General features: G+C 48.2%; 1 protein-coding gene across 1 annotated transcript in view; it reads right to left on the bottom strand.

Annotated features, from left to right (window-relative positions):
• TMEM63A (transmembrane protein 63A) overlaps positions 1–25,046 on the bottom strand; it is a 37,317-nt gene that overhangs the window by 8,767 nt on the left and 3,504 nt on the right. Inside the window, exons 2-20 of the mRNA XM_080939767.1 lie at positions 24,340–24,539; positions 21,463–21,542; positions 18,946–19,009; positions 18,086–18,123; positions 16,240–16,382; positions 15,369–15,420; positions 14,933–15,041; positions 12,832–12,902; positions 11,038–11,118; positions 10,678–10,801; positions 10,375–10,508; positions 8,877–9,014; positions 8,305–8,458; positions 5,379–5,485; positions 5,201–5,287; positions 4,741–4,803; positions 3,375–3,537; positions 2,038–2,143; positions 105–272 (exon numbers count right to left, since the gene is read on the bottom strand). Coding sequence (XP_080795893.1) covers positions 105–272; positions 2,038–2,143; positions 3,375–3,537; positions 4,741–4,803; positions 5,201–5,287; positions 5,379–5,485; positions 8,305–8,458; positions 8,877–9,014; positions 10,375–10,508; positions 10,678–10,801; positions 11,038–11,118; positions 12,832–12,902; positions 14,933–15,041; positions 15,369–15,420; positions 16,240–16,382; positions 18,086–18,123; positions 18,946–19,009; positions 21,463–21,542; positions 24,340–24,525 — 2,068 coding nt within the window. The 5' untranslated portion in view covers positions 24,526–24,539. The remainder of the gene's footprint in view (positions 1–104; positions 273–2,037; positions 2,144–3,374; positions 3,538–4,740; positions 4,804–5,200; positions 5,288–5,378; positions 5,486–8,304; positions 8,459–8,876; positions 9,015–10,374; positions 10,509–10,677; positions 10,802–11,037; positions 11,119–12,831; positions 12,903–14,932; positions 15,042–15,368; positions 15,421–16,239; positions 16,383–18,085; positions 18,124–18,945; positions 19,010–21,462; positions 21,543–24,339; positions 24,540–25,046) is intronic.

Raw genomic sequence — 25,046 nt, forward strand, 5'->3', positions numbered from 1 at the left:
ACCATGTTCTACCACACCGATGCCATGAAATCAGCTGCTGGTCGGATTGCTGGTGTTGGGGGGATGGGGATACGAGGCCTGGCACAGAGCAGAACGTCCCTCACCGAGACGAAGGAAGGAGAAGAAGAAGAGCCAGAAGAGGCAGAGGATGGGAGCAGCCAAGGCCTGGTTCACGGCAGCAAAGTGGATCCTCTTTTCTAGCTTGGCCGGGAGGTAAGCGAAGTAGAGGTTGTGCCGGTCCACCATGTGCTTAAGCAAGATGTAGATGAGGCCTGCAAGAGAGGAGCTGTGAGCTGGAGACCCTGGAGGGCCACAGTCCCAGCACCGGGGAGGTAGACGTAGGTGGATCTCTGAGTTTGACGACAGCATAGTCTATGTAGTGAGTTCCAGGACAACCAGAGCTGCATAGTGAGACCTGTCTCAGAAAAATTAATTAATTATCTAAGTAATTAATCAACCAATTAATGTTTTATTATCTGTTTTTGTGGATATTTATGTGTTTGTGCATGTGACCAAGGAGGCGAGGGTGGTGTCGGTTTTCCGAAGCTGGGGTTTCAGGAGGACCACCTGACATGGGTACCGGCATCGAACTCAGGTCCTGAGCAAGAACAGTATGTGCTTTTTCTTAACCACTGAGCTATTCTGCTAGTCTTTAATTAATTAAAAAATTAAATTACATTAAAAAGAGCCAGTCATTTTAGCACACGTAACTACCACCCCAATGTTTGGGAGGCTAAGGTAGAAGGTCCCAAGTTTGAAGCTGACCTGTGCAACATAGCACAACATAGCAAGACTTCATCTTTGTAAACTATGTATGGTCTATGTACTGGCTGGATTTGTGTCAACTTGACACAAGCTGGAGTTATCACAGAGAAAGGAGCCTCAACTAAGGAAATGCCTCCATGAGATCCAGCTGTAAGGCATTTTCTCAACTAGTGATCAAGGGGGAGGGCTCAGCCCATTGTGGGTGGTGGCATCCCTGTGGTAGACCTGGGTTCTATAAGAAAGCAGGCTGAGCAAGTCAGGGGAAGCAAGCCAGTAAGTGACATCCCTCCATGACCTCTGCATCAGCTCCTGCTTCCTGACCTGCTTGAGTTCCAGTCCTGACTTCCTTTGGTGATGAACAGCAACATAGAGGTGTAAGCTGGATAAACCCTTCCTCCCCAACTTGTTTCTTGGTCATGATGCAGGAATAGAAACCCTGACTAAGACAGTCTACATGGTGATGATGACTGATGATAAAAATAATAATAATAAAAACTGGGACTGAAGCGACAGCTCAGTTCATGCGCTGCCTGCTGGAAGCAGGAGTACCTGAGGTAAGATCCAGCACCCGTGTAAACGCTGGTCGTGGTGGAACACTTCTGCACCCACAGCACTTGGAGGAGGACGTGCAGACAGGCAGAGCCCCAGAGCTAACCAATCTAGCGAGATCTCTGGCTTTATCCAAAGGCCATCTCAATATATATATATATCTCGGACAAGCTGGACATGGCAGCACACGCCTTTAATCCCAGAATTTGGCACAGGCCAAAAGATCTTCGGAAGTTTGAGGCTGACCTCAATCTAGTACACATAGTGAGTTCCAGGCCAACCAAGGCTATAAAGGGAGATCCTGCCTCAAAAAAGAAAAGAGGGGGGAGGGGAGGGAAAGAGAGAAGGGGATGGAAGAGGAGGGGAGGGAAGGGAAGAGGAGGCAAGGGAAGGGGAGGGAGGGGGAGGGAAGGAAAAGAAGGGAAATATCTGTCTCTGGTCTATACACCAAATGCATGGACATCCATGCTCACCCATGCACACATGCATACACACACATTCACAAACCAAACAAGATACCATGATGAACCAACACACCAGACATGTTGAGAGAGGCCACAGTAGAGGCCAGCAGAAGCAATCATGTGGAAAGGAAATTTTGTATTTCACCAACTATAAGAGGGCCCTCTGTTAGGAATCCACGTGACCTGGGGGTAACTATCTCCGGCAGGTGTGAAAGAATCAGCTGTCCACGAGTCTGAGACGGATGCCGGGGCCACTTACCAAAGGGCACAATAATGGGGCAGGTGATGCTGTAAGCCATGATGACGGTGAAGACACACAACATCCATGCATACATGGCTCCAAACTCGTACTCAAAGGCCTGGTTCTAGGGAAAGAAAGGGTTAAGGAGCTCACAGGCTGGCTCTGTCCCCAGACATCCTTCCATAAACTCTACGCATGGTGGGTGGGGCGTGTCCAACCCGGTCAGAGGACTAGGTAGTGAGGAATGCTTCTGGAAGGGTTGGCTTTCTCCAGACAGCCCAGACTCTCTCAGGCCACACCCAGATCTTCCAAGGCAGGTTAGTGTGTGCACTTACAGAGCTCCCCTCCTCTAATTGTACCCACCCACCAGGGCTATGAGCTCCTGGGGCAGTTACAGCTGGAGGATTCCACACCGACTGGGCATCCTCCCTACCATCCATCAATCAACCCTAGATCAGGTAACCTGGGCCAGCTCAGTTTGAACCTCTGTAAAACAAGATGTGTGGCGTCCATCACAAAATCCAGAGGACAACTGGCCTCCTGCTCCCCCTAACAGAACTCACTAAGGCATAGCGACCCCCAATTTAGGAGGTCTGCAGTGAGTGCCTGAGCCTGAGATAGCTTTGACATTAGAGGTGCTCCTAAGAATAGGTCCAAACAGAGGTCCCCAGGAACGGGGTCTACGGGTTATATATTATGTCTCTTACTAAGCTACTAAGCAGGGGCTTAAAGCATTGAATGTATAAGTTTTAGCTATGCATTTCCTGTGTGATGATTAACCTCGATTCTCCACTTGTGTAAAGTCACAATCACCTTGGAGACACAGTTCTCTGTGTGTTTCTAGAGAGGTTTAACAGAGAAGACTACCAGCCCTCCGATGTATGTGGCGCCATTCTGTGGGCTAAAGTCCCAAGCTTAAGAAAGGAGGAAGAGCTGGACACCAGCATTCACCCCTCCCGGCTTCCTAATCGAATCCAGTGTAGCCAGCGATCTCCCACACCAAAGGCAGAAATGCTCTGACACCTCCCCCATCCTGACAAGCTGTACCCTCAAACTGAAGGCCAAACAAATCCCTCCTTCCTTACGTTGCTTCTGCCAGGCACTCTGTGCAGGCAGTGACAAGAGTAACACAGTGTGTGGCCAGACGCATTAGACCACAAAAACCCCTCGCTCTTTTCTCTGGCTCGTGAGTCAGTAAGGAAGCTACAGAAAGACTCGCCATGATCCAAAGAGGTTCCAGGCAGAGGCGACCCTGAACCCAGGTTTACAAAGCTCTTGTTACTGTGGCTCAGACGTACCCCAGGGAACTGAGAGGCCCACAGGCAGGGAGCACTGGGCAGGGTCCAAGGTGGTACCTGCTTAACATTCCTGCGGTCAGCAGCGGTCTTGGCCATGATCATGCGGAAGGTATAGAGGATGAGACCGGGCAGCCGCAGCAGCTCCATGCCGCTGCCGATGAAGGCTGAGGCGATGACGTAGTTCACGAAGAAGGCACCCTGGTCTGGCAGGAAGACACACCTAGGATGTGATACAGGTCTGTTAGCTGGGGTGCTCTGGGCTTTCTTTCAGCTGGAAAAATAATGGGGGGCCTCCGGGAGGGCTCTCGCCACATCCCTCATTCAGCACGCATCTGTGGAGACCATCTGTGTGTCAGTAGCTGTGCTGAAAGCTAAGCATAAAATCAAGCCATAACACGTGTAATCTCAGCACTGATGTGGCAGAGGCAGGAGGAGGAGGATGGAAAGCCCTCAAGTACAGTGAAATAGGCTGAGTAACTAGTTGGATAACCTTGAGTGAGAACCTCAATATTTCTGTACCCCATTATCTATAAAATAGAGACAGAAATAACATCTACCTCCTAGCTCTCTGTCTCTGTCTGTCTGTCTGTCTGTCTGTCTGTCTCTCTCTCTCTCTCTCTCTCTCTCTCTCTCTCTCTCTCTCTCTCTCTCTCTCTGTTATCTTTTATGGCTTTCCACTTTATTTTTTGAGACCTGTCTGTCTCCCACTGACACTAGAGCCTACCCATTTCTGAAGCTTGTCAATAAGTTCCTGGAATCCTCCTGTCTCTGTCTCCTTGTGCCTAGAACACATGGTAAGCACTTTACACACAGATCCATCTCCCCTTCCCCTCCCCCCAATAGCTTCTTGTAAGGGTTAAATAAGTGAAGGACTCATAAACATTTAGCATAGGGCCATTTTAAGTAATAGCTATCACTCTTAGGGAAGTGTATCACAGGCTTTTAGCATTAACAAGGACCCACACCGGCCCTAAACTAAACTCCATTCTCCTAACCAAAACCACCCACCGGCTACACTGACTCTGTGTATAATTATTATCCTTCTGTGACTGGGACATCACTAAAACCCAGAAGTACCTTCCCCAATGGCTCTGTGGGCTATAAGTAAGTCTCAAACAAGGAAAGTGGGGGCCACTAATTGAGCCCTGGGCTAAAAGACAACCACATTTCTGCAAGAACACCACATTTCTGCAAGAAGACACAAAGTAGGTCAGCTCCTATAACACACTCCCGGAATGTGGGAGGGGCTGGTGTGAGTGTTATTTCCAGGGGAGGTGCCAGTCCTGAAGCCTGGTTGTACAGGGGTGGGAGGGGGGTGGCAGGTGGGGAGTGAGGTGAATACTGCAGTCCTACCCAGAGCCACAGCCTCCACCACAGCCTCTCCCACCCACTCCCGCCCGATGGCGGCTGAGCCAGTACTTACTCGAGCCTAATTGAGGTATCCGAGGAAGTTTTGTCAAAGAGCCACCGGAAGAAAAAATCCAAGCTGAAAAGCAAATTAATTCCATAAGTTTCTTATTCACTTGTTTGTTTGTTTGTTTGTTTTAGGTCCTGGAGATGAAACCCAAGGTCTTACACCAAGCAAGGGTTCTACCCTTCAGTTTCCTTCCTTACACTCAAGTAGTGTGAGACACTTTGTTTCCTTCCAGTCTAAAAGCAGCCCCAACCTTGAGACATTTGTCCCCTGAGGTCACTCATGCCCTAACTGACACTTCCTTCCACAAGATGAACACAGCTAGGATCAGCCCCTCCCTGCCAGGGAAGTCCAGTGGGAGTTTTGTTCACAAGCGTTTTGTTTTGAAGGACTACTAGACTTCCAGAATAGCTGACGGCGAGAACTGGGTCCTGAGTCTGACCGGGGCTGGGCAGGAGGTGGAAGGTACCTGGTGAGGCCAAGGGAGGGCAGGATGAGCACCATGAAGATCAAGAATATGTAGACCTTTGACACCATGATCCGGTTTTCCCCTGACCTGCAGGGGGAGACAGAGGTGAGTCGTCAAAGTAAGATGGGGCAAAGTCCCTGCTGCCCTGGGTGGGGTGAGAGGCCCAGGCCACGCTCACCTCGTCCAGTGGGACTCCAGCAGCGTGGAGTAGTACACTATGGATGGGAGCAGCGCTGAGAAGGACCACAGCAGGAGTGTGGGGAAGAACTGGCTGATGATGGGGTTCTGGAACACAAGGACCGGTAGAGAGAGTCAAGATGGCGCTGGGGCCTAGGGGCTCACAGCCATTCTCCAGAGCCAAAGCAGTGTTGGGTAAAGGGTGGGCAGTCCTCAAGCACGGGCTAGTAAACAGGCATTACACATGGTTACACAGCCCCTCACAGCCAAGAAAGGAGTTACTATGTGCAGTGAGGCTCCACATCTGATGAGCCAGATAAGAGAGGCTTCTCCATCCCCAGTGCAAAGCTGACTGCTGCTATTTGGGGGCTCCTCCACATGGGCCACCAGTCAGCTCTGTGGTGCCTGATCCCAATCCTGTTTGTACTAATTAGTACTAGTTACAAACAAAATTTATTTTATTTTCACTGATTGAAGGAAGAGAAAAACAAAAAAAAAAAAATGTTTTTTTAAACAAATCTGGGCCATCTAGGGGTATGGGTCCATATAGGGCATTTGCTGAGTACGTGTGAGTCCCTGGACACCATTGCCAGTACCTCAAAGAAAAATATATAAAAACTTTAAAAGATAAAGTTAAACATTTTGAATAGAAATTTCTGAAAGGATTTTTTTTTTTTTCTGAAAAGATGTTGTTGAATTACACAAGAGTAAGCTAGGGGCTGGAGAGATGGCTTAGTGGTTAAAAGCACTGGATGCTCTTCCAGAGGATATAAGTTCAATTCCCAGCAACCACATGGTGGCTCCCAGCCATCTGTAGCTCTAGTTCTAGGGGACCCAACACCCTCTTCTGACTTGCTTGTGCACCAGGCATGTATGTGGTGTACAGGCATATCTGTAGCCAAAACACGCATAAAACAATAAAATACATTTTTAAAAAGAGTGTATTAAGTATGAAAAAAACCAAGGAACACAAATTCTGGAAGGTTCTAGATTTTAAGTGTTTTTGCAAGTATGTTTAAGTGCCTGCTTTACTTTATTCATTTCCTTGGGGTACATGGGACAGAAGGAAGTGTTTTGTGCCTGCTTTCTTGTTTTACTGCTGAGCAACATGCACAACTCAAACTCTTCCTTCACTTAAAGAAAACCAAGACGGACTTAGAAGTGACTAAGCAAGAACGTAGCTTATGAAAGACAAAGGGAACTCTAACCAGCAGATCTCTCTTCCAAAGCACAGGCCTAGTGCCTGTATCAACTGGCAAAAGGATGAATTATATGGGCTGTCAGTGTAAAGAAAACTATGCGGTGTATACCTTGGTAGTTGTTAATGTATTTCGAGTCAGGTAAGAGCTCCTTCTATATATCACAGGTGTAACATGACAGGTGATCAATTCCAGCTCGTGAATAAAAACTAAGACTCAGAATTCACCAGCACCAGATAGAAAAGCCAGGACCAGAGCGTCAGGACCACAGTGCCAGGGCCCCTCCCTAGCTCTGGATTACAGGTGTGCACTATAACATCTGAATATCTATCATGCCTGACCCTCTAAGGCAGTGGTCCTCAACTTTCCTAATGCTGCGACCCTTTAATACAGCTCCTCATGTTGTGGTGACCCCCCCAACCATAACATTATTTTTATTGATTTTTCATAACTCTAATTTTGCTACTGTTATGAATTGTGATGTAAATATCTAGTATGCAGGACATGCCACCTTTATGGAAAGATTGTTTGAGCCCCAAAAGGGTACTGATCTAAGGTGCCCCACCACCCCAACCAACAAAGCTCTTCATGTGTCTTGTGCCTTACATCCCTTCTCTGTCTACATGTGTGTGTGAGTAAGATATATATGTATGTATATATCTGTATGTATGTATGTATTTATGTATCTATTATTGGAAGCACTGCTTAGAAGAAATCCCACATTGTGTATTGGGGGTTATGTTTGATTGGTTGATTGGTTTTTTTTTTAAAATGTGTCTGTGTGTTTGCCTTTGTGGGTATATGCACACACGTTCAGTCATGTGTAGAGAGCAGAGTGACATGCAATTATAAACTGTCTGACATGGTGCTGGGAACAGAGCCCATGTCCTCTATAAATGCAGTGAGTGCTCTTGACCATGAGACAGCTCTCTGCACCTGACTGGTTGCAGGTGTGAGACATCACGCTACTTTCATTATAACCTTAGCAAACATGACTATGCAAATTTCCACAAACTTTCCCCATTCTTTCCAGACTAAATACACGTCATTCAACTGGAACACTCCTTCCTGTTGAGCATCAGACTGGCTCCATTAAGTGAATATAATTGCATTACCATAAGGCACTACAATAAACATCGGCCGTGCCTACTTTCAGCTTAAAAGGGTAAACATAGGCTAGCAGTGCTCAGTTTGCTAATACTGCTTGCTGTGCAAGTATGAGGACCTGAGTTCAAATCCCCAGCAGCCCATGTAGAAAGCCAGGTTTGCGCATGCCTATACCCACAGCACTATAAGTAGTGGAGGCAGGAGGGTCACAGGGACTGGGAGGGTAGGGGTGGTTCTAGCCACCAGCCTATTGCCAGGTCTGAGAGACTGTCTCAAAGTAATGGAGCAAGACAATCAATATCCTTCTCTAGCTTCCACACTTATACACACACACACTCACTCACACACACACACTCACTCACACACTCTCACACACACTCTCACTCATTCACATACACACTCTCACACACACATACACATATTCACTCACACACACATACACACACACACTCTCTCTCACACACACACTCTCTCACACATACTCACACACACATACACCCACACCCACACACACACACACACACACACACACACACACACAACCTGGTCCCCTGCTTCAAACCCTCCACATCCAGGTATCACTGTTTCCCACCACCCCCTTCCTGCAGGCTGGTCACTCACATTCAGTGCGTGGATGGGTTTGGTGACGTTGAACTTGTCCATGGTAGAAATAATAATGGAGGGTGTGGTCAGGAAAAACAGCACCACAAACAGAGAGAAGTTGATGCCCAGCCACTGGAGCCACCAGCGCACACCCTGGATGGAGAGATTCTTCCTGCAGGGCAACACCAGCCAAGAGGTTTAGTCTCCCAGGCACAGACATCGGGTCAACTTTAGAGAGGCCAGACTAGGGCTCCTGGTTGAGGTTCCTCTAGACCCCAAGAGCAAAAATTAGAATAATAAAGCCAATAAAAATAGAATACTATCTGGCATATGTTTATTATCAGCACTCAGGAGGCGGAGGCAGGCAGATCACTGAGTTCAAGGACAGCCTGGTCTACATAGTAAGTTCCAGGATAGCCAGAGCTACATACTGAGACCCTGTCCCAAAACAACCAAATAATAATAAAACAATAAATATTTGCTTTCAAAAGTTAAAAAAAAAAAAAAAAGCCAGGCCACATCTATGCCTCAGGTAAGCAGGCACCCCCTGCAGGAAGCTGGGTCTCTGTCCCACTTGTCCCCAGTCTTACCAGCAGATGTCCTCAGGATAGGAGGCAAAGGTGACCGTCCACTTGGAGACACAGAGCTCTCTGCTATAGGAGGAAGGCTGGGGCTCCCCTTTACACCTAAGGCCTTGGCACTTGCAGGCATTGAAGTCTTTCAGTATGCTGTTAAGAAATGCAAGGCTGTGTTGGACAGATGGCTCAGCGGGTAAGAGCTCTGACTGCTCTTCCAGAGGTCCTGAGTTCAATTCCCAGCAACCAAATGGTGACTCACAACCATCTGTAATGGGATCTGATGCCCTCTTCTGGTGTGTCTGAAGACAGCGACAGTGTACTCACATAAAATAAATAAATAAATCTTTAAGAAAAAAAATGCAAGGTTATTACTGAGTTCACCTGTGAGCCACCAACATCCACAGCAACTGCGGGGAGAAAAGAGCAAGAGCTCAGGACACCACCCCCACTGTCACTATCTGATCATAATTAGCGCTAGAGACACAGGCTTGCAATTCCAGCCCTGGAGAGGCTGCAGCAGGAGGATCATGAGAAGACAAGGTCAGCCTAGGCCACATAGTAAGGTTCAAGCCAGTCTTTAAGACCCTGTCTCAAACAATCAAAAAGAAACGCCGTGCCTGCCACACTTCGTCCTCACCATGACTCAACAGGCAAAAGTTGCTGCCTCGTTTTATAGACCAGGAAGCCAAGGCCCAGGACATCAGGTTTATTGTCCCAGATATCTGGCCCAGCTTCCATGTTGTTTGTATCCCCTACTACAACATGCTTCAAGGGGCCACCCTCTATGCCTCCTCGTGACATTGGACCTTAAAGCTCGTGACATTGGTTCCAGCCAAGTGACTCCACCTTCCCAGCGCTCACTCTGTCCCCAGGTCAGGCACATTATACACTGCCCATTCTTGATGTTCCCCCCTAGGACTCCTGGCCCACCCTCACCACCTGAGGTTTCTGTCTGCTTTGGCTGCCCATAAAGAAACCCACAGAATCTTCACTGGTACCCCAGTGTCTCCTCTTCCTCCTGCTACAGTCTGCAGCCAGCAAGAGCCCTTGGTAACATCCCAGAGCCCATCCCCAGAACCACTGTGCCTGAGGCACAGAAAGCACAGGAGGCTTGGTTTCCCCTCTGTACCCTACACACACTCAGTGTTCTAAGGTGAGACAACACAGGAGCCTAGGCCTGTGAGCATCACATAAGCTTGCAGCTCCAGGACCCTGTAGCTATGGACCCAGAGTGCCCCAGGGTTTCCCTGTAGCTGTCCATTTATCAACAGAGCAGGGCCTTGGGTCCTGAGTGCCAACCCATCTGACAGAATGCTACACACAGAAGCCACAGGGTGGACTGGGGCAGCTGGTGAGAGCACCTGGTCGGGGTCAGCAAGAACCACAGCATGCCTGGCCCTGCCAGCTGTCACTCAGACATGAACTGGATGTCCCCAAGAGGTGAGAGCAATGTGCCTCTATACGAGAGACAAGAGTTGGCAGGTGGGGTCAGGGGTTCAGCCATACTTACTAGGTAGCCATAGACTTCTCTCGGAAGGTGACAAAGGCCATTCCTAGGGGCTGGTCCTGCACCCTGCACTCTTCCGCTGTAATCCTCTCCAGCAGGCTGTCATTCATTCGAGTGTAGTAAGAAATAGCATCTTCCTGCCAGAAGACGCAGCCCTTGGGTGATGTGACCATGGCCGTGTGTGTGTGTGTGTGTGTGTGTGTGTGTGTGTGTGTGTGTGTGTAAATGCTAAACATAATTGTTACAACCTGAGCTCCAGACCCAGGCTTGTCCCCTGCTCCAGACAGATAGGTGGCAATGCCTTACCCGCTCACAGCCTTGCACTTCACAGCAGCAGAACTGGCCACAAGGCTTAGGGTTGATGAGGGTCCGTCGACCAGTCTTCACCTGCAGGTTTGTGTAATAGGTAAGGCTCTTCTCAGTCTTCTTCCTGTAAGGTAGGAGTGAGGCACAAACTCAGACCCTCTCCCTTGGGCCACTGCTGTCGCAGCCGACAATCAGTCCAAAGGAGGGTTAAGAGTTTAGCTTTGAGATCCAGAAAGAGGCAGGACCACCCCCCCCCCACTTTGCTGGCTGAAAGGTCCCATCAAGGAAGCAAGTGGGCATCTCGGGGCATGGGATGGGAAAGCTGCAGGCCAGCTGAACTGTGACACCCACCTCCCTTACCTCTCTTTGCACAGGTATATCAACTTAGCCACGCTGTAGCACAGCTGGACATCCACCACCTCACATGTGGGATACGCATCCCTGTGGTCAGCAAGACAGGGGCAAAAAAAGCCATTGAAAGAGACCATCCCTGTAGGAATGGCCACTCCTATCCACCCTTCCATGGGAGTCATGATGCTTCTGTCTGATATGTGCCCCTAAGTTTCTAAAGAGGGGAAATTTAATACAAAGAGGGGTGTGTGTGTGTGTGTGTGTGTGTGTGTGTGTGTTGCTAGGGATTGAACCCATGACCATGTAAATGCTCTATTGCTTGTTACAGTTACATCTAGCCTCAGAGGCTTTTTTTTTTCAATAACATGAAAGTCATTGCCTTAAACTGACCAATTCATACTCTTTCAATTTTTGGTTGGTGGAAATTTCTCATGGGAAATTAGAACATACCAGGACCGAGTGGCTTGCTGGTAGAATTGCTCAGCCACTGGTCCCATCCCCAGCACCAAAAAGAAGGAGCGCATTATCCTCCCTAACCGCTCAAAGGAAGAGATTGATCATTTGTTCTAGGGATGGGTCTACCTTCGACTGTCGCTGAAATCCTACTCAACCTACAACCTGATGTCGGTGGACTTCTAGAGAGTCTAATAACAGTAGAAAATGGCAGGAAAATGTCTAGACACACACATAACAGTCAATAAAATACCTGCCTCACCAGGAGTAAGGATATCATGTGCTTAGGACCAAATAGCCAGTAAATATTTGAGCCAGAAGCTGAATCCAGGCAGCCTAGCTCCAACATCAGCCAAGAGCTACCATGAAGTGCCCCTGTACTATACAAAAACCAGGCACCACCTGCTGCTCGTTTGGGTCCTGGAAACATACCTGCTTAAGCTTGGATCTTAATGAGTGTGTGAGAAGGCAAGCCCATGGATGAGTCAACTAGTCTGTTGGTCAGTAGGACCAGTTCTGACCCCAACAAGAGTTCAGAAGAGGGCTGAGGATCCAGTTCAGTGGTAGAGCCTCAACTTAGTCAGATTCAATAATCAGAACCACAAAAAGATGAGGGGGATAAAGGCTTTGAGAAGGAGATTCACAGTGAAAGTGACCTACTGTAGAGCAAAGTCACAAGTTCGTGGCTGTGCACAGCCACAGCCTCCCCCAGGAAGTCTTCCTAAACAGGGATGTCCAAGGCACCCAATGTCAGTAATTTTAAACATTCTCTTACAGTTCTGTTTGTGCTAATTATTCACCTACTGTTTTCTTCATAAGCTGCACGAAGTTCATCTGTAGCCAGCTCCTGGTATTTGCTGTGCTGGCAGGACTAACAAGGATGAAGAGAGGCTGGCACCTCAGCCAGGGAGTGGCCTGGTGGGGCCTTGGAGCTGCTCTTTTCAAAGCTGAGCCTTTTCCTAGGCTCATGGCTGTAAGCACTGCCTGCTTTACCTGCAGGTCCTGTGGCTGCAGAGGTTGTCCCAGAGACCTAGACAGCCAGAGGTTTTCCCTACAGACAGCCAACATCCACAGGCCTGGGAGACCAGCTCTCATCCAGCATGAACTTCAGCCTGCCCTCTGGATCCCGGGTCCCGGAGCCTTAGCCACAACTGCTACGGAGCACACACCGACCCAGCCAGGCTATTGCCACAGCTCAGCAGGGCCACGCCTAGAAGCCACTAGATACCTATGACAGGGAAGGATCAGCCCTGCATATTCAGACAGAAGACACCTATAGCACAGGCCTCAGGGGCCCCAGTCCTCCACAACTCTGTTCACCACAAGTGGCTCACAGGGTCTCTCTCTTACCGAAAGTGGCTCTCCACGGTCTCCTTTCTGGCTTCTCTGGGAAGTCCTGTGATGAACAAGGTCTGTCTCACCTGCCAGGGAACATACCAGGAGAAAGTCACAGAGACAAGTCAAGGGTGACGGGAGATGTGGGGTGTCATCTCTTTCACATCACAAGAAAAAATGGTAGTTAGGAGGTTCACGTTTTCTCATTCTTGGCATTGAAGAGGCCCGGGGGTTTTATATACCCTGGGCATCCTTTCCCAAAGCATATCAGGAGCCTCCTTTGCAGATCAGGGAACTGAGAAAGATTATAGAAAGAGACGTGGCTTTAAAGAGTCACACAACAAATCTAGGCTGTTTTGGCTTGAAGGAGAAGATGCTGGTTGGTTTTTTGTTAGTTTGTTAAAGATTTATTTATTTATTTTCTTATTTTATGTATGTGAGTACACTGTTGCTATCTTCAGATAAAACCAAAAGAGGGCATCAGATCCCATTACAGATGGCTGTGAGCCACCATGTGGTTGCTGGGAATTAAACTCAGGATCTCTGGAAGAGCAGTAGTCAGTGCTCTTAACCTCTGAGCCATCTCTCCTACCCCGATTTCTTTTTTGTCAATTTAACACAACCTACGAAGAAGGAACCTCAATCGAGGAATCATTTGGATCAGGTTGGTCTGTGGCCATATCTGTGAGAGGCTGTCACAGTCTGACTGATAGATGATTGATGTCAGAGGGCTGAGCCCACTGTGGGTTGCACCATCCCCAGACAAGTGGTCCTGTACTGTATAGGAAAGCTAGAAGACTGTAAACCTAGGGGTGAGCCAGTAAGGAGCATTTTTCCTTTCTATTTCAGTTCCTGCCAAAACTTCCCTCAATGTCTGACTGTGTAAGCTGAAATAAGCTCTTTCCCTCCCCTGCATTGCTTTGCATCATGGTATATATGTCACAGTAACAGAAAACAAACAATGGGATGTGTGGCTTTTTTGCAAGCTGAGTTATCAACCAGTACCTGGCACACGTCAGGCAAGCACTTTACACAGTCCTCCATGGACTTTTTTTTTAATGTTTATTTATTTATTTTATGTATATGAGTATACTATCGCTGTCTTCAGACATATCAGAAGGAGGCATCGGATCCCATTACCTATGGTTGTGAGTCACCATGTGGTCTCTAGGCATTGGACTCAGGACCTCTGGAAGAGCAGACAGTGCTCTTAACCACTGAGCCATCTCTCCAGCTCCTCCATGGGCTTCTTTACTCACAATAGTAGCCACAATCCCTGACCCCACAGATCAAGTAGCAACTGGCAAAGTGAAGGGAAAGTTCCAAATTGCTGTTTACCAGTAAACTAAATAATAACCACACCATGACTAAGCTGACTATGTTAATGTGTGCCCATAATTCTAACACTTGGGAGGTGGGGGCAAAATGAGCATGAGGTCATCTATGGCTGCCTACCTACCTCAAATGAGTCTGAGCTACACAAGACCCTGTCTTAAAAAAACAATGATAGATGATGATGGTCATGGTGGTGGTGATGATGGTGGTAATGATGGTGGTGATGGTAATGGTGGTGGTGATGGTGATGATGGTGGTGATGGTGGTGGTGATGATGGTGGTAATGATGGTGGTGGTGGTGATGGTGATGGTGGTGATGATGGTGATGATGGTGGTGATGGTGATGATGGTGGTGATGGTGATGATGGTAGTGATGGTGATGATGGTGGTGATGGTGATGATGGTGGTGATGGTGGTGGTGATGGTGGTAATGATGGTGGTAGTGATGGTGGTGATGGTGGTGATGATGGTGGTAATGATGGTGGTGGTGATGGTGGTGATGATGGTGATGATGGTGGTGATGGTGGTGATGGTGGTAATGGTGATGATGGTGATGATGGTGGTGATGGTGGTGATGGTGATGATGGTGGTGATGGTGGTGATGGTGATGATGGTGGTGATGATGGTGGTGGTGATGGTGGTGGTGGTGGTGGTGATGCCAGGCAAGTGCATAAAGACAGAAATCATGTTCCAACCCCCCTGTGGAGGCCATGGGGACTGTCCCTTCCATCTCTCACTTGACACCCTCCTACAGCATCCCTCAGGTCCCAGCTTCACTCACCAGACTCTCCTCTTTGTATCTGATGGATCGCGTATGATGCCACATAAAGCCCACGGTGAGGAAGAGGTAGATGACAGAGAAGACAGTGTGCAGCCAGAGGAGGTCATTGCTAAGGAAGACATCACCTGTTACCACGTCTAGCCATCCCAACAGACGGGATGACGTGCAAGGCTGGGGCTGGATCACCCTCAATGGGCACTTTGCTATGAGCCAGTGGCTTTGCCCCCAGCAGAGGCCACAGTACTTCAGAGAGATCCCTTATGTGGGCTCTAAGCTGCCTGAGATATGCTCACACTGCAGCTTCTCTGTCCTGACATCGGGCTCTAAGCCTCCAGCGAAACAAAATCTGCCCAGGACGTGATCACAGCAGCATTGAGGTGTTTCCAGCCTGCTCTCAGATCTGCCCTTTGTGGTCAGCAGCTCCGGCCATACTCACTCCGTCTGCAGGTTTGCTATGGTTGTCCTCCCGAAGCTGTAAGGGTCCTTATCTGCAGAGAAGCAGACTCTCAGTACCAGGGTCACAGTGAGAAACCAGGAAGGGGCCTGACTGACCTTGGTTGACATAGGTCTGCAACCCGGGGGAGGCACAGAACAAGATGTCTGAGCAGATGGAAGACATCAATCAGTCTGTTAAAGCTCCATCACGCAGGACCTGCTCCAGCTCACTGTGCCGACAAAGTCAGCATCTAAGTTCACCTGGCACTGAGGCTTGTTTTAAAGATGCTCTGATGAGAACTGGTAGCATCCTTGGTTGTTACCAGCAAGAAACTTGAGAGCCCGGTTATCACAAGTGGATCTGTGAAGGCATTTTGGAAGCTAAGGAGATGTAATTATTCCACAGTGACTTTGACTCCACATCACAGGCATCTGGGGCCATAAATGGTGGCCTCCAGGCTTGGATAAAGGTAGGAAATTGAAAGATACATTCTAAAGATGGGGGTGGTGGCTCTACTTATAATTCCAACACTCAAAGGAGTGAGGAAAGGCTACCCTGGACTATATGATAGGATCTTGTCTCAAAAAAAAAAAAAAGCAAAAACACACTTGCTGAAACCTGCCCAATTCTATAGGCCTTGTGGATGGCTAGTTTGCCAGTTTTTCCCTACTTAGATAAAAACAAAAATTAATATTTAAGGGGTCCCAGCTTGCACCCCAGATTTGGAGGGATTCTCTTCTAGATCTTTATTTGGATGATAATTTCCCCAAAGTTACCCTAAGACTGTCTCACATCCTACTCTACCAAACTGAGTCCCTTCCCTGAGCCCTGCTCCATCCCAACACAGGCCCTGGCCAAGAGAGGGTCTCACCCAACAAGTCTCCCGAGAGGTTGACAGGCAAGATGACACACAGCGACAAGAAGCTGATTACCACCAGCAGGAAGATGATATGCCTCTGGAAGGACAGGTAGTGGATGGCATCCTCTCCACACCATTCCAGGATCTGGTCATCACTGGGAAAGGCACACGCAGAGACACTCTCAGCAGGCATCACTGGGACCCAGGCCTGCAAGGCCTTGCAAGGAATATCCATCCAATCCTCATGAGAATTGGAGGAGATAGAATTTTGTGTCACACCTTTTACTTAGATATATGTGGGTACAAAGGCTCAAAAAAACTGTGGAGCTTTAAGGACCACACAACTTGTAAAGGTAAAGCTAATGACACAATAAACTCCTGGGCGATCTTCAGTCCCAGCAAACAAACTTACCATCTGCGGTAAGATCTAGAAGGATCTGTGCTCCTGTCATATAATGAATGGATGAGGCGTGTGCGTACAACTTTCCCACAACCCTTACTTGCTTCCTCAGCAAGATGGCTACTGAAAGCCACTTTGGGAATGCCATGCAGTTCACCTGGGTCCTCCTTCTCACTGTGTCTCCTTCCCCCCAACCTTAGGATGGGCTGGGAGAATGAGGTAGAATAACTCCTACCCTCTGTCCCTGCCATGGCCCCAGAAATGGGGAAGTAACTTGATCTGCCTTCTTACCCACAAAGAATTACTGGGTCAGTTGGAAAGTCCCAGGCTTACAACAGCCAGATTTCCTTTTCATAGAGGGAGGAGGGTCAGGGGTTTCACCTACTCCTCCCAGTTCTGCACACAGAGGGGTTCCAAGGCTCCTGCCCCAGAGCCCAGGTAAGCCTCGCCGGTGAAGCCAGCGACCAGGGAAGCCCTACATGGTAAGGCCAGAAAAGCAAGCAAAGAAGCGTGAGAAAAGTGAATTTGCACAGCCCAGCACTGGCGTCCGGCACGCAGTCACATCTGAATGAGCTCAGAACTGACTGTCCATTTCCCATCTCACATCCAGCAGAGCTCCAGGATGCGATGAGTTAAAGCACATCCGACTCTCAGGGGTGCTCAGGGACATGGAAGCGGACACCATGCTTGCTCAGTGCATTATTTTGGGATGAGTTTTGCAGCTAACATCTTTCCACTTCTAAGCAAGCCATGCACACCTGCTTCCTCTTGCTTCAGGAAGTTCACTGGCTTCTCCTTGTGACCTTGCCTCCTCCCAGCAACCTCAGGGACAACTCCTACCAGACTCCTACACAAATCAGGTGGGAAAACTGAGGCTATGGGAGAGGACCTCAGAATCCCCTAGCCAATTTCCCCAACTCCACAATGTCCTTTTCCTTTCTAATATTATGTAATCTAATAAATTTAAATGTTGTCGTCTTTGTTTTGGAGGGGTGTTTGGTTTGTTTTGCTTTAGACAGGAATTATTCTACTTGATATCTAACATTGATTAGATATGGATAGGGACTCTGCTAGATGAATTTATATGCACCAGAATAAGTAAGTGGGGAAATTAAATTTGTTTAGACAACGGCTGGGGATATAACTCAGTACAACACTTGCCTTCCTTGGGTTCAATTCCATTCAGACAGCCACCTCATTTCAAAAGTTTATCACTAGATTTGAGAATCTTTGAAATCCAACTGCAGTTTGGGGATGTCTGAGCCTCAGTAGGACTGGGTACTCAGAAAGCCTCCTTCTTCCCTGTGCCCTGACTACCAGGACTTCCAAACCATCTTTGTTCTAGCCCTGATACACTGTTTGGGTCCTCAGAATCAAGGATCTCAGCTACTTCCTCCTGAATGACCAAGCACCCCACATAAAGTCACATGCCCCAAACGACACCCCTGTCTTACTCACTGCAGGCGGAAGATGGCTGTCAGCCAAGGGCAGCATCCCTGGAGACAGAGAACAGGTATTAGCATCCAGCACCTATGTCTTTGGGAGTCAAACACAATCACTTTTCTGAGATTAAATCACCATTCCACTTGGAGCTGTGTAAAACGGGATTATTTTTCCCTCATACATTTGGAGAGTTGCAAATCCTAACTCTTAATCTTTGTAAGACACAACCCCAGGGCAGATGGAGATAATAAATAAATAAATAAATAAATAAATAAATAAATAAATAAATAAATAAGACACAACAGGAACCAGTCTAGTGAATTGGAAAGTGCCCCAGCACAGGCTCAGAGAGGGAAAGAAATGTGTGTAGGTTCCATGATCTCTCCGGTCTTACTGGTCCACAAAGCTAACCTGTTACCAGCTGGGAAAGACAAACATTTGTTCATCTTTCTGTCAACAGTGACTAAGCACCTACCAGATATAAAGTGTGGGATACGGTTGTATGAGGCAGGATTTCTGCCCACATTTGGCTCATAATCTAGCAGACACGTCAATAATTAACTCTTCTACAAGAACCATAAGGGTAAGAGACAAGTTGCTGGCACAGCCCAGGAGATCCACAGCCTTTCTCCTGCAAAGTCAATGGAGCCTTGAGGTAAGGGATCATTTAACCACTATCTCCGTCCAGATACTTCCTAGTCCTCATGTTTCTGTTCATTCGGAAGGGAGCTTTCTCCAGAGCTGACCACTCACAGCCTACAGCGCTGTTAGTCACCAAACCAGGAGTGCAACTTCCAAGACCTCACTCAGCCATCACCACCGGGCAGTACCCTCTGCCCTTCGAGCCACAAAACAACCATCCATTGGATACCAACCAGCTCGTTTTCAAAGTCTTGTTGCCCCGAGGAAGAAGATGACAGCCTCTGGAATCTTGCCTCACTGTAGACACAAAGTGGGGGGGGGGGGGGGATAAATAATTCTGAAATTTAAAAGGGCTGGAGAGATGGCTCAATGGTTAAGAGCACTGACTGTTCTTCCAAAGGTCCTGAGTTCAAATCCCAGCAACCACATAGTGTCTCAGAACCATCTATGATGGGATCCGATGTCCTCTCTCTCATGGTGTGTCTGAAGACAGCTACCTTGTAGTCAAATACATAAATCTTTTTTTTTAAAGGTGGAATATATATGTCCAGTGTTTTGTTTTCTAAGCTTAGATAAGTTCAGGTTCAAAGCTATTGACTCTCAGCAGTGGCAGCAAATATAAACTAATTCAAAAAACAGAAGCAATGCCCATAATCCCATATGGCACAGAACTCTGTGTTGTCTGGGCCAGGATATCAAGGGACCACAGCTATGTGCACACCCTCCAACCTCATCACCGAACTGGTCCACCTGCAGGAACTTCAGGGTGTTGCCTGTCTACAGTACATTTCCGAACACATCCAAATGAATGTGTAATGCTGCATTTTATCCTACCATAGTGACTGGAATGACAGGTAAAGGGGGTTTTGTTCCAGAGAAAGAGTGGACACATGGGAGAGGGAACAGGGGGACAAGTTACCTCTGCACCCAGGAAGTTGTTTAGGAAAACCAATAATACTTGCAAAGCCTCATCATTGGAATGGGTCTCCTTCAAAACACATACATATGGGGCTGGAGAGATGGCTCTGTGGTTAAGAGCATTAGCTGCTCTTCCAGAGAATCTAGGTTCAATTCCCAACATCCACATAGTGACTGACAGCCATCTGTAACTCCAGTTCCGGAGGACCCCACACCCTCTTGGGAACACCCTCTTCTGGCCTCTGCCAGCACCAAGCACACACACATAGTACACAGACATGCATTCATGCAAAACACCCACACATATAAAATAAAAATTTGTAAAAGGGGGGCTTCGTCTTCTCAAAGGGGAGGAGGAGGAAAAATTGGGGGAGAAGCTGTGGGGAGTCTGCTCTTCCAGAGGTCCTGAGTTCAATTCCCAGCAACTACATGGTGGCTCACAACCATCTGTAACGGAATCCAATGCCCTCTTCCGGTGTGTTTGAGGAGATTGAAAGTTTACTCACATACATAAACTAAATGAATACAGTGCTGTGTGTGTGTGTGTTTGTGTGTGTGTAAGCACTCAGGTGCAGATGTACATGCACACACATGAGGAGGATGCCAGGGGCCAACACTTGGCATCTTCCTCGGTCTCTATCTTATGTTTTGAGAGAGTCTCTCAGTGAATCTGAAGCATGGTGCTGTAGCTAAAGTGTATAAAATATTATATTAGTAAACTGTCAGGTGCTGTTTGAGCTCCCCGAGACTGGCTCTGGGGTTACTCATCCCAGCCCTCACTGCATCTCAGAACCAGACAGATCTGTCTCAATGTGTCCTCCAAGACCCCCTGTCAGGGAATGAGCTGCCCTTCCTCAGTTCTGTGACATGGAGGGAAGAGGGTCGCAAAGTGGCCCCAAGAGAGAGTGGCTGTATCCTTAACAGGAAGTACGCCCTTCCCAGTCCCTCCTGCGTTCTGAGGTAGGATTCATGCTCAGGCCCTTGCTGACTCAGAACCGTTGAAAGGATCTTCCAGGGGTAGAAAAGTGTCTCCCTAAATGTACCTTCCGTCCTCATCCCACCACTGCGACATTTCAGAAGCTGAAGCCATGGCCGCTGGGACAGACCTGGAGGGGCACCTGATGTCTCCCACTCACTTCATGCTGCCTCATCTGACACGAGTTCCAGAGATTCACAGCAACCAGACAGAACAGGAAAGCCTGGTTCTAAGGCACAGAACTGTCCCCACCCAACGAGGAACCGGAAGGGCCTGAGGTCTGGCCAGAGAGACTGTTTTGTTAACGGCTTGTCCAATTTGAGCCCTGACCAGGAAGGAAAGTGGGCAGCTTCTCCACACCTGCCTTTCTTCTTAATCACTAAGCCAGCCCTGGCACATGGTAATTAACTTCAAATACAATATTCTAAGGAAGTGGGCAAGGTGAGCAAGAAAATGGCGTCCTCCTTCCCTGGTGACAAAACCTTAAAAGCAATGCTGATCTTCCAAGCCTGAAACCAGAGCCCCAGGAGACAGAGGATCCCAGCCCTGGGTTTCCTGTAAACACAGCTCTAAGCAGCAAGGCCTCACAGGGGTCTTTGGTGAGCAACAGAAAGGAAAAAACAGATCCTGTCATAGGCCTGGCTCCAGCCCATCCCAGAAACACATATACATAAACATACATACATGCATACATACATACATACATACACATGCACATACATGTGAGCATACACGCATCCACATACACACATATATTTGCAGTGCACACATATCCATACACAATATGGATACTCAGAAGGATGCACAAAGCAGACGTGCTCACATTCTAGGTAAAACATTCTGCTGTTTTATTTACCTGCCTGCTTCTGATACCAGGGCTATGCGGCCATAGTCCCAGAATCTTCTCCTTATGATGGAAAACACCAGGATTAAAAACTGAAAGGAAAAAGGAGACCGAGTCAAAGGAGACTATCAGGGATCTGGGGGCAGCCAGACTCAGAGGGTATAGGACTCCATCCAGACTAGAAAGAGCACACGGCTCAGCAGCCTGGCACTTCCTCCACTGTGCCCACATCACCAACACTGCCACACTGCCTCAGGCTGGGGGACCAGGTCTTTCTAGTCAAGCACATCGGCCACAGCAGACCCCAAGTCAGAAGGTGAGGTCTGACCTCACCAGAGTGGAAAAGCCGCTGCCCTCTTTACCTCCTTCCAAACCCTTGTTCCAGAGGAAAGCCCTCACTAGGTTGCCCAGGCTTGCCTCTATCTCCTCAAGCCCAGAGCCCTTGGTAGCTGAGACTGCGGTTGTGCACCTGGCTTGATTTTTTTTAATTACATTTCATTTATTTTGTGTCTGATTCTTCATGTTTACTTCCTTCCCCTAAAGGCAAGCTTACAGACACCACACAGCAAGTGCATCCAGTGAACCCCATCACGCTCGGCACTCTAGGCTGACCCAACCCCAGAGAGCTGGGACAGGAGGGCAGGCCTGTGTGACAGCAACAACCTCACATGCAGACTGAGACCCATTTCTACCTATTAGGTCCAGATGTCTGAGTCACTTACCTGCCTCCTCAGAAGCTTTACTTCCACCTTGGACAGCTCTCTAGTCTGTCTTTGCCTCTCTCCCCAACTTATATGGGCTTCTTTGAGAGTCCGAGAGGGAGAAAGACATCTCAAACAGCACAGGCCTGCCTGCTTTGGTCATGTGTTTATTTAGTACTGGGGATGGAACCTGGCACCTTAGATGTACTAGGTTTTCAAGGGCAGATGTTATTTCCTTAAGGGAAATCCATAAACTCTGAATTCCTGGGGGATTTTCTTAGGGTGAATCAGGAAGTGGGTGATGCACTTCCAAAGAGAGATGAGTCCCACTATAGAACAAACTCAAGCCCCTTGAGATGCAGTCACCCTTTGTCATTCTTGCCTCTCTGCACACAGTGTGAACATTACACACACAGACACACACACACACAGACACACACACACACACACACACACACACACACACCTAGGTCTTCACTGGTTCAAACATAGCCTCCACTTGACCCTATAAATTCCTGCAATAAAAATCCAAGCTCGGACTGGAGAGATGGCTCAGCGTTTAAGAGCACAGATTGCTCTTCCAGACATTCTGAGTTCAATTCCCAGCCACCACATGGTGGCTCACAACCAACTGTAATTGGATCCGATGCCCTCTCATGGTGTGTCTGAAGACAGAGACAGTGTGTACTCATATAAATAAAATAGAAACAAATCTTAAAAAAAAAAAAATTCTAAAACACCCAAACCCAGAAGGGCTTGGTGTAACACAGAATGGCACAGTAGGGAATACTTAGATTGAGAATTCTAGAATACTTAGAATACTCCAGTGCAAATAACAATCTTTCCAAATCCATAGTGGTTATATGAGCCTGTCATCCCACCTATTTGAGTAGCTGAGACAGGAGGATTGCTTGAGGCCAGGAGCTCAGAGATCATCTTCAGCAACATAGTGAGACCCTGTCCCTCATGGGAAAAAAAATCACTTCTTCCAGCACGAATCTAGATGAAAGTGACTCTCTCCCTAAGCAGCGCTCCAACCCGCCTGAGCCCCACTTAGTCCTATCCAGACCCCTCACCTTAGCCAACTCTCCCCATCTGCCACACCCTGCCTGCTCCCGGATCTTGGGTCCACTTCTCCTGCCTGAAGGAGTGTGCTAGAAATGCTTGTGGGTAGTAGGGCCTTCCATTTTCCCTGAAAGCCAAGGTAGAAACAGACCGTTTTCCAAATCAGCCCTGACGAGCAACTATGTAACAAACCTCAAGGGCAAAAATGTAGACCTTGGTCTTAGGCACCACACTAAGAAGAAATGCTTTTACTGCGGTCAAGTTTAGGGTCAGGAGATAGGGGCGTGGGAACCTCTCTGTTCCTACCCGGCAGGAACTGGCATCCTCTGACTATTTCACTTCCCATCCTAGCTTCCCTACCCAACCTAGCCACCCAGCTCCAGGCAGACCTACGATATGAACTCCACCCTCCTATCTACTCCATGGTCTCTGCTCTTAGAAGCTAGGGTCAAGGGAGCCACTGTTGTGGGGATGTTTGTGAAAAGACAGATATTAGCCCCAAGAAACCTAAACTAGTCAGGCTGGGATGTAGTTCAGTAGGAAATTGTCTGTGGAATGTGGAATATGCACAAGGTCCTGGGTTCTTTCCTTAATGCAACACACACACACACACACACACACACACACACACACACAATTGTTGACTCACATTGCAAAGATAATAACACCTGTTTCGAATGGGAAGAATCTTGTGAACGGAGTTCAACATTAATAAAAGAGACACGTGTCCCCTTAGGTCAGCTCAAAGAATCGATTTCTGATTCCCAAAAGCCCCAGGCATCCCAGGGCCAGAAGAAGCACCACTCATACACTAGAAGTTGCGCCTGCTCTAGCCCTGGCCCATATCCCCATTCCCATCTCTCATGCCACCCACCCTGATGGTGAGCGAGACGAGACAGGACTGGCTAGTGGCTGTGTAATCTGGATCACACAGGGCCCTACTCAAATCTCCAGATCCTCTGAGGAAGGACGCAATACAATGGCCCCAGAACTCAAGGTCTATCTACCCCATGTCCAGAGTCACAGAGCATGTGCGGGCATAAGTACCTCCCTCACCTGAGTTTCCTAGAAGGTCCTAGATAGAGAACAACGGGTCATCCACATAACTGAGAGGGGATCTTACCAGAAAGCAACTGACATCTAGGAGCAGGACAGTGGGGATGCCTCCAAAAGTGACCCCCTGGAGCACGGTGCTGTTTTGGGCTGAGTTGTAGCAATAGGAGTCATTGGGACGACCCCCAAGACCTAGACGCTCATGGACAGACACAGCCTTGGAAGGCCAGGGATGCAGGAATGGGAAGCTGGTCATTGTGCCTTCTCTCCCTAGGGAACAAGAAGTATAAGATCAGAGTGTGAACTTGCAGTTTCCCCCAGCCAGTACTGCCACAGCCAAAGGTAAGTGCTTCACATCCGCCCAGCACAGAATCGGGAGAACTGGACACCACACCTCTGTGCCTGGTAGAGTCCATAAGGACTATAACTCCATTTACAGAAACAAGCCCAAGACCGTCAGATTAGATGACCAGTTCAGGGATGCAAAGAGCAGATGCTCCCCAAAAAAGTAAATGAAGTGAAGGAGTGGGGATGATCACAGGTAGCCACTGCTGACGTTCCTCTAGCCTCAAGTATTGCTGGGAAAATAACTCCTGCAAGAGTCCTCAGGTCATCCAGAAACAGGCAGGAGGAGGAGAGAGGTCCACAAAAGCTGGGAAGAGGAAGAAGCCTCGGCCACCAGCTGAGGAACAGCCAGGAACACTGTTGGTCCATCAGAGAACAGAACAAGAGCCCATTCCAACTATCCTCAGAATGTCAGAGTCGGGGTCTCCAAAG

Source organism: Micromys minutus, assembly GCF_963924665.1.
Source record: "Micromys minutus genome assembly, chromosome: 1".
Taxonomy (NCBI): Eukaryota; Metazoa; Chordata; class Mammalia; order Rodentia; family Muridae; genus Micromys; species Micromys minutus.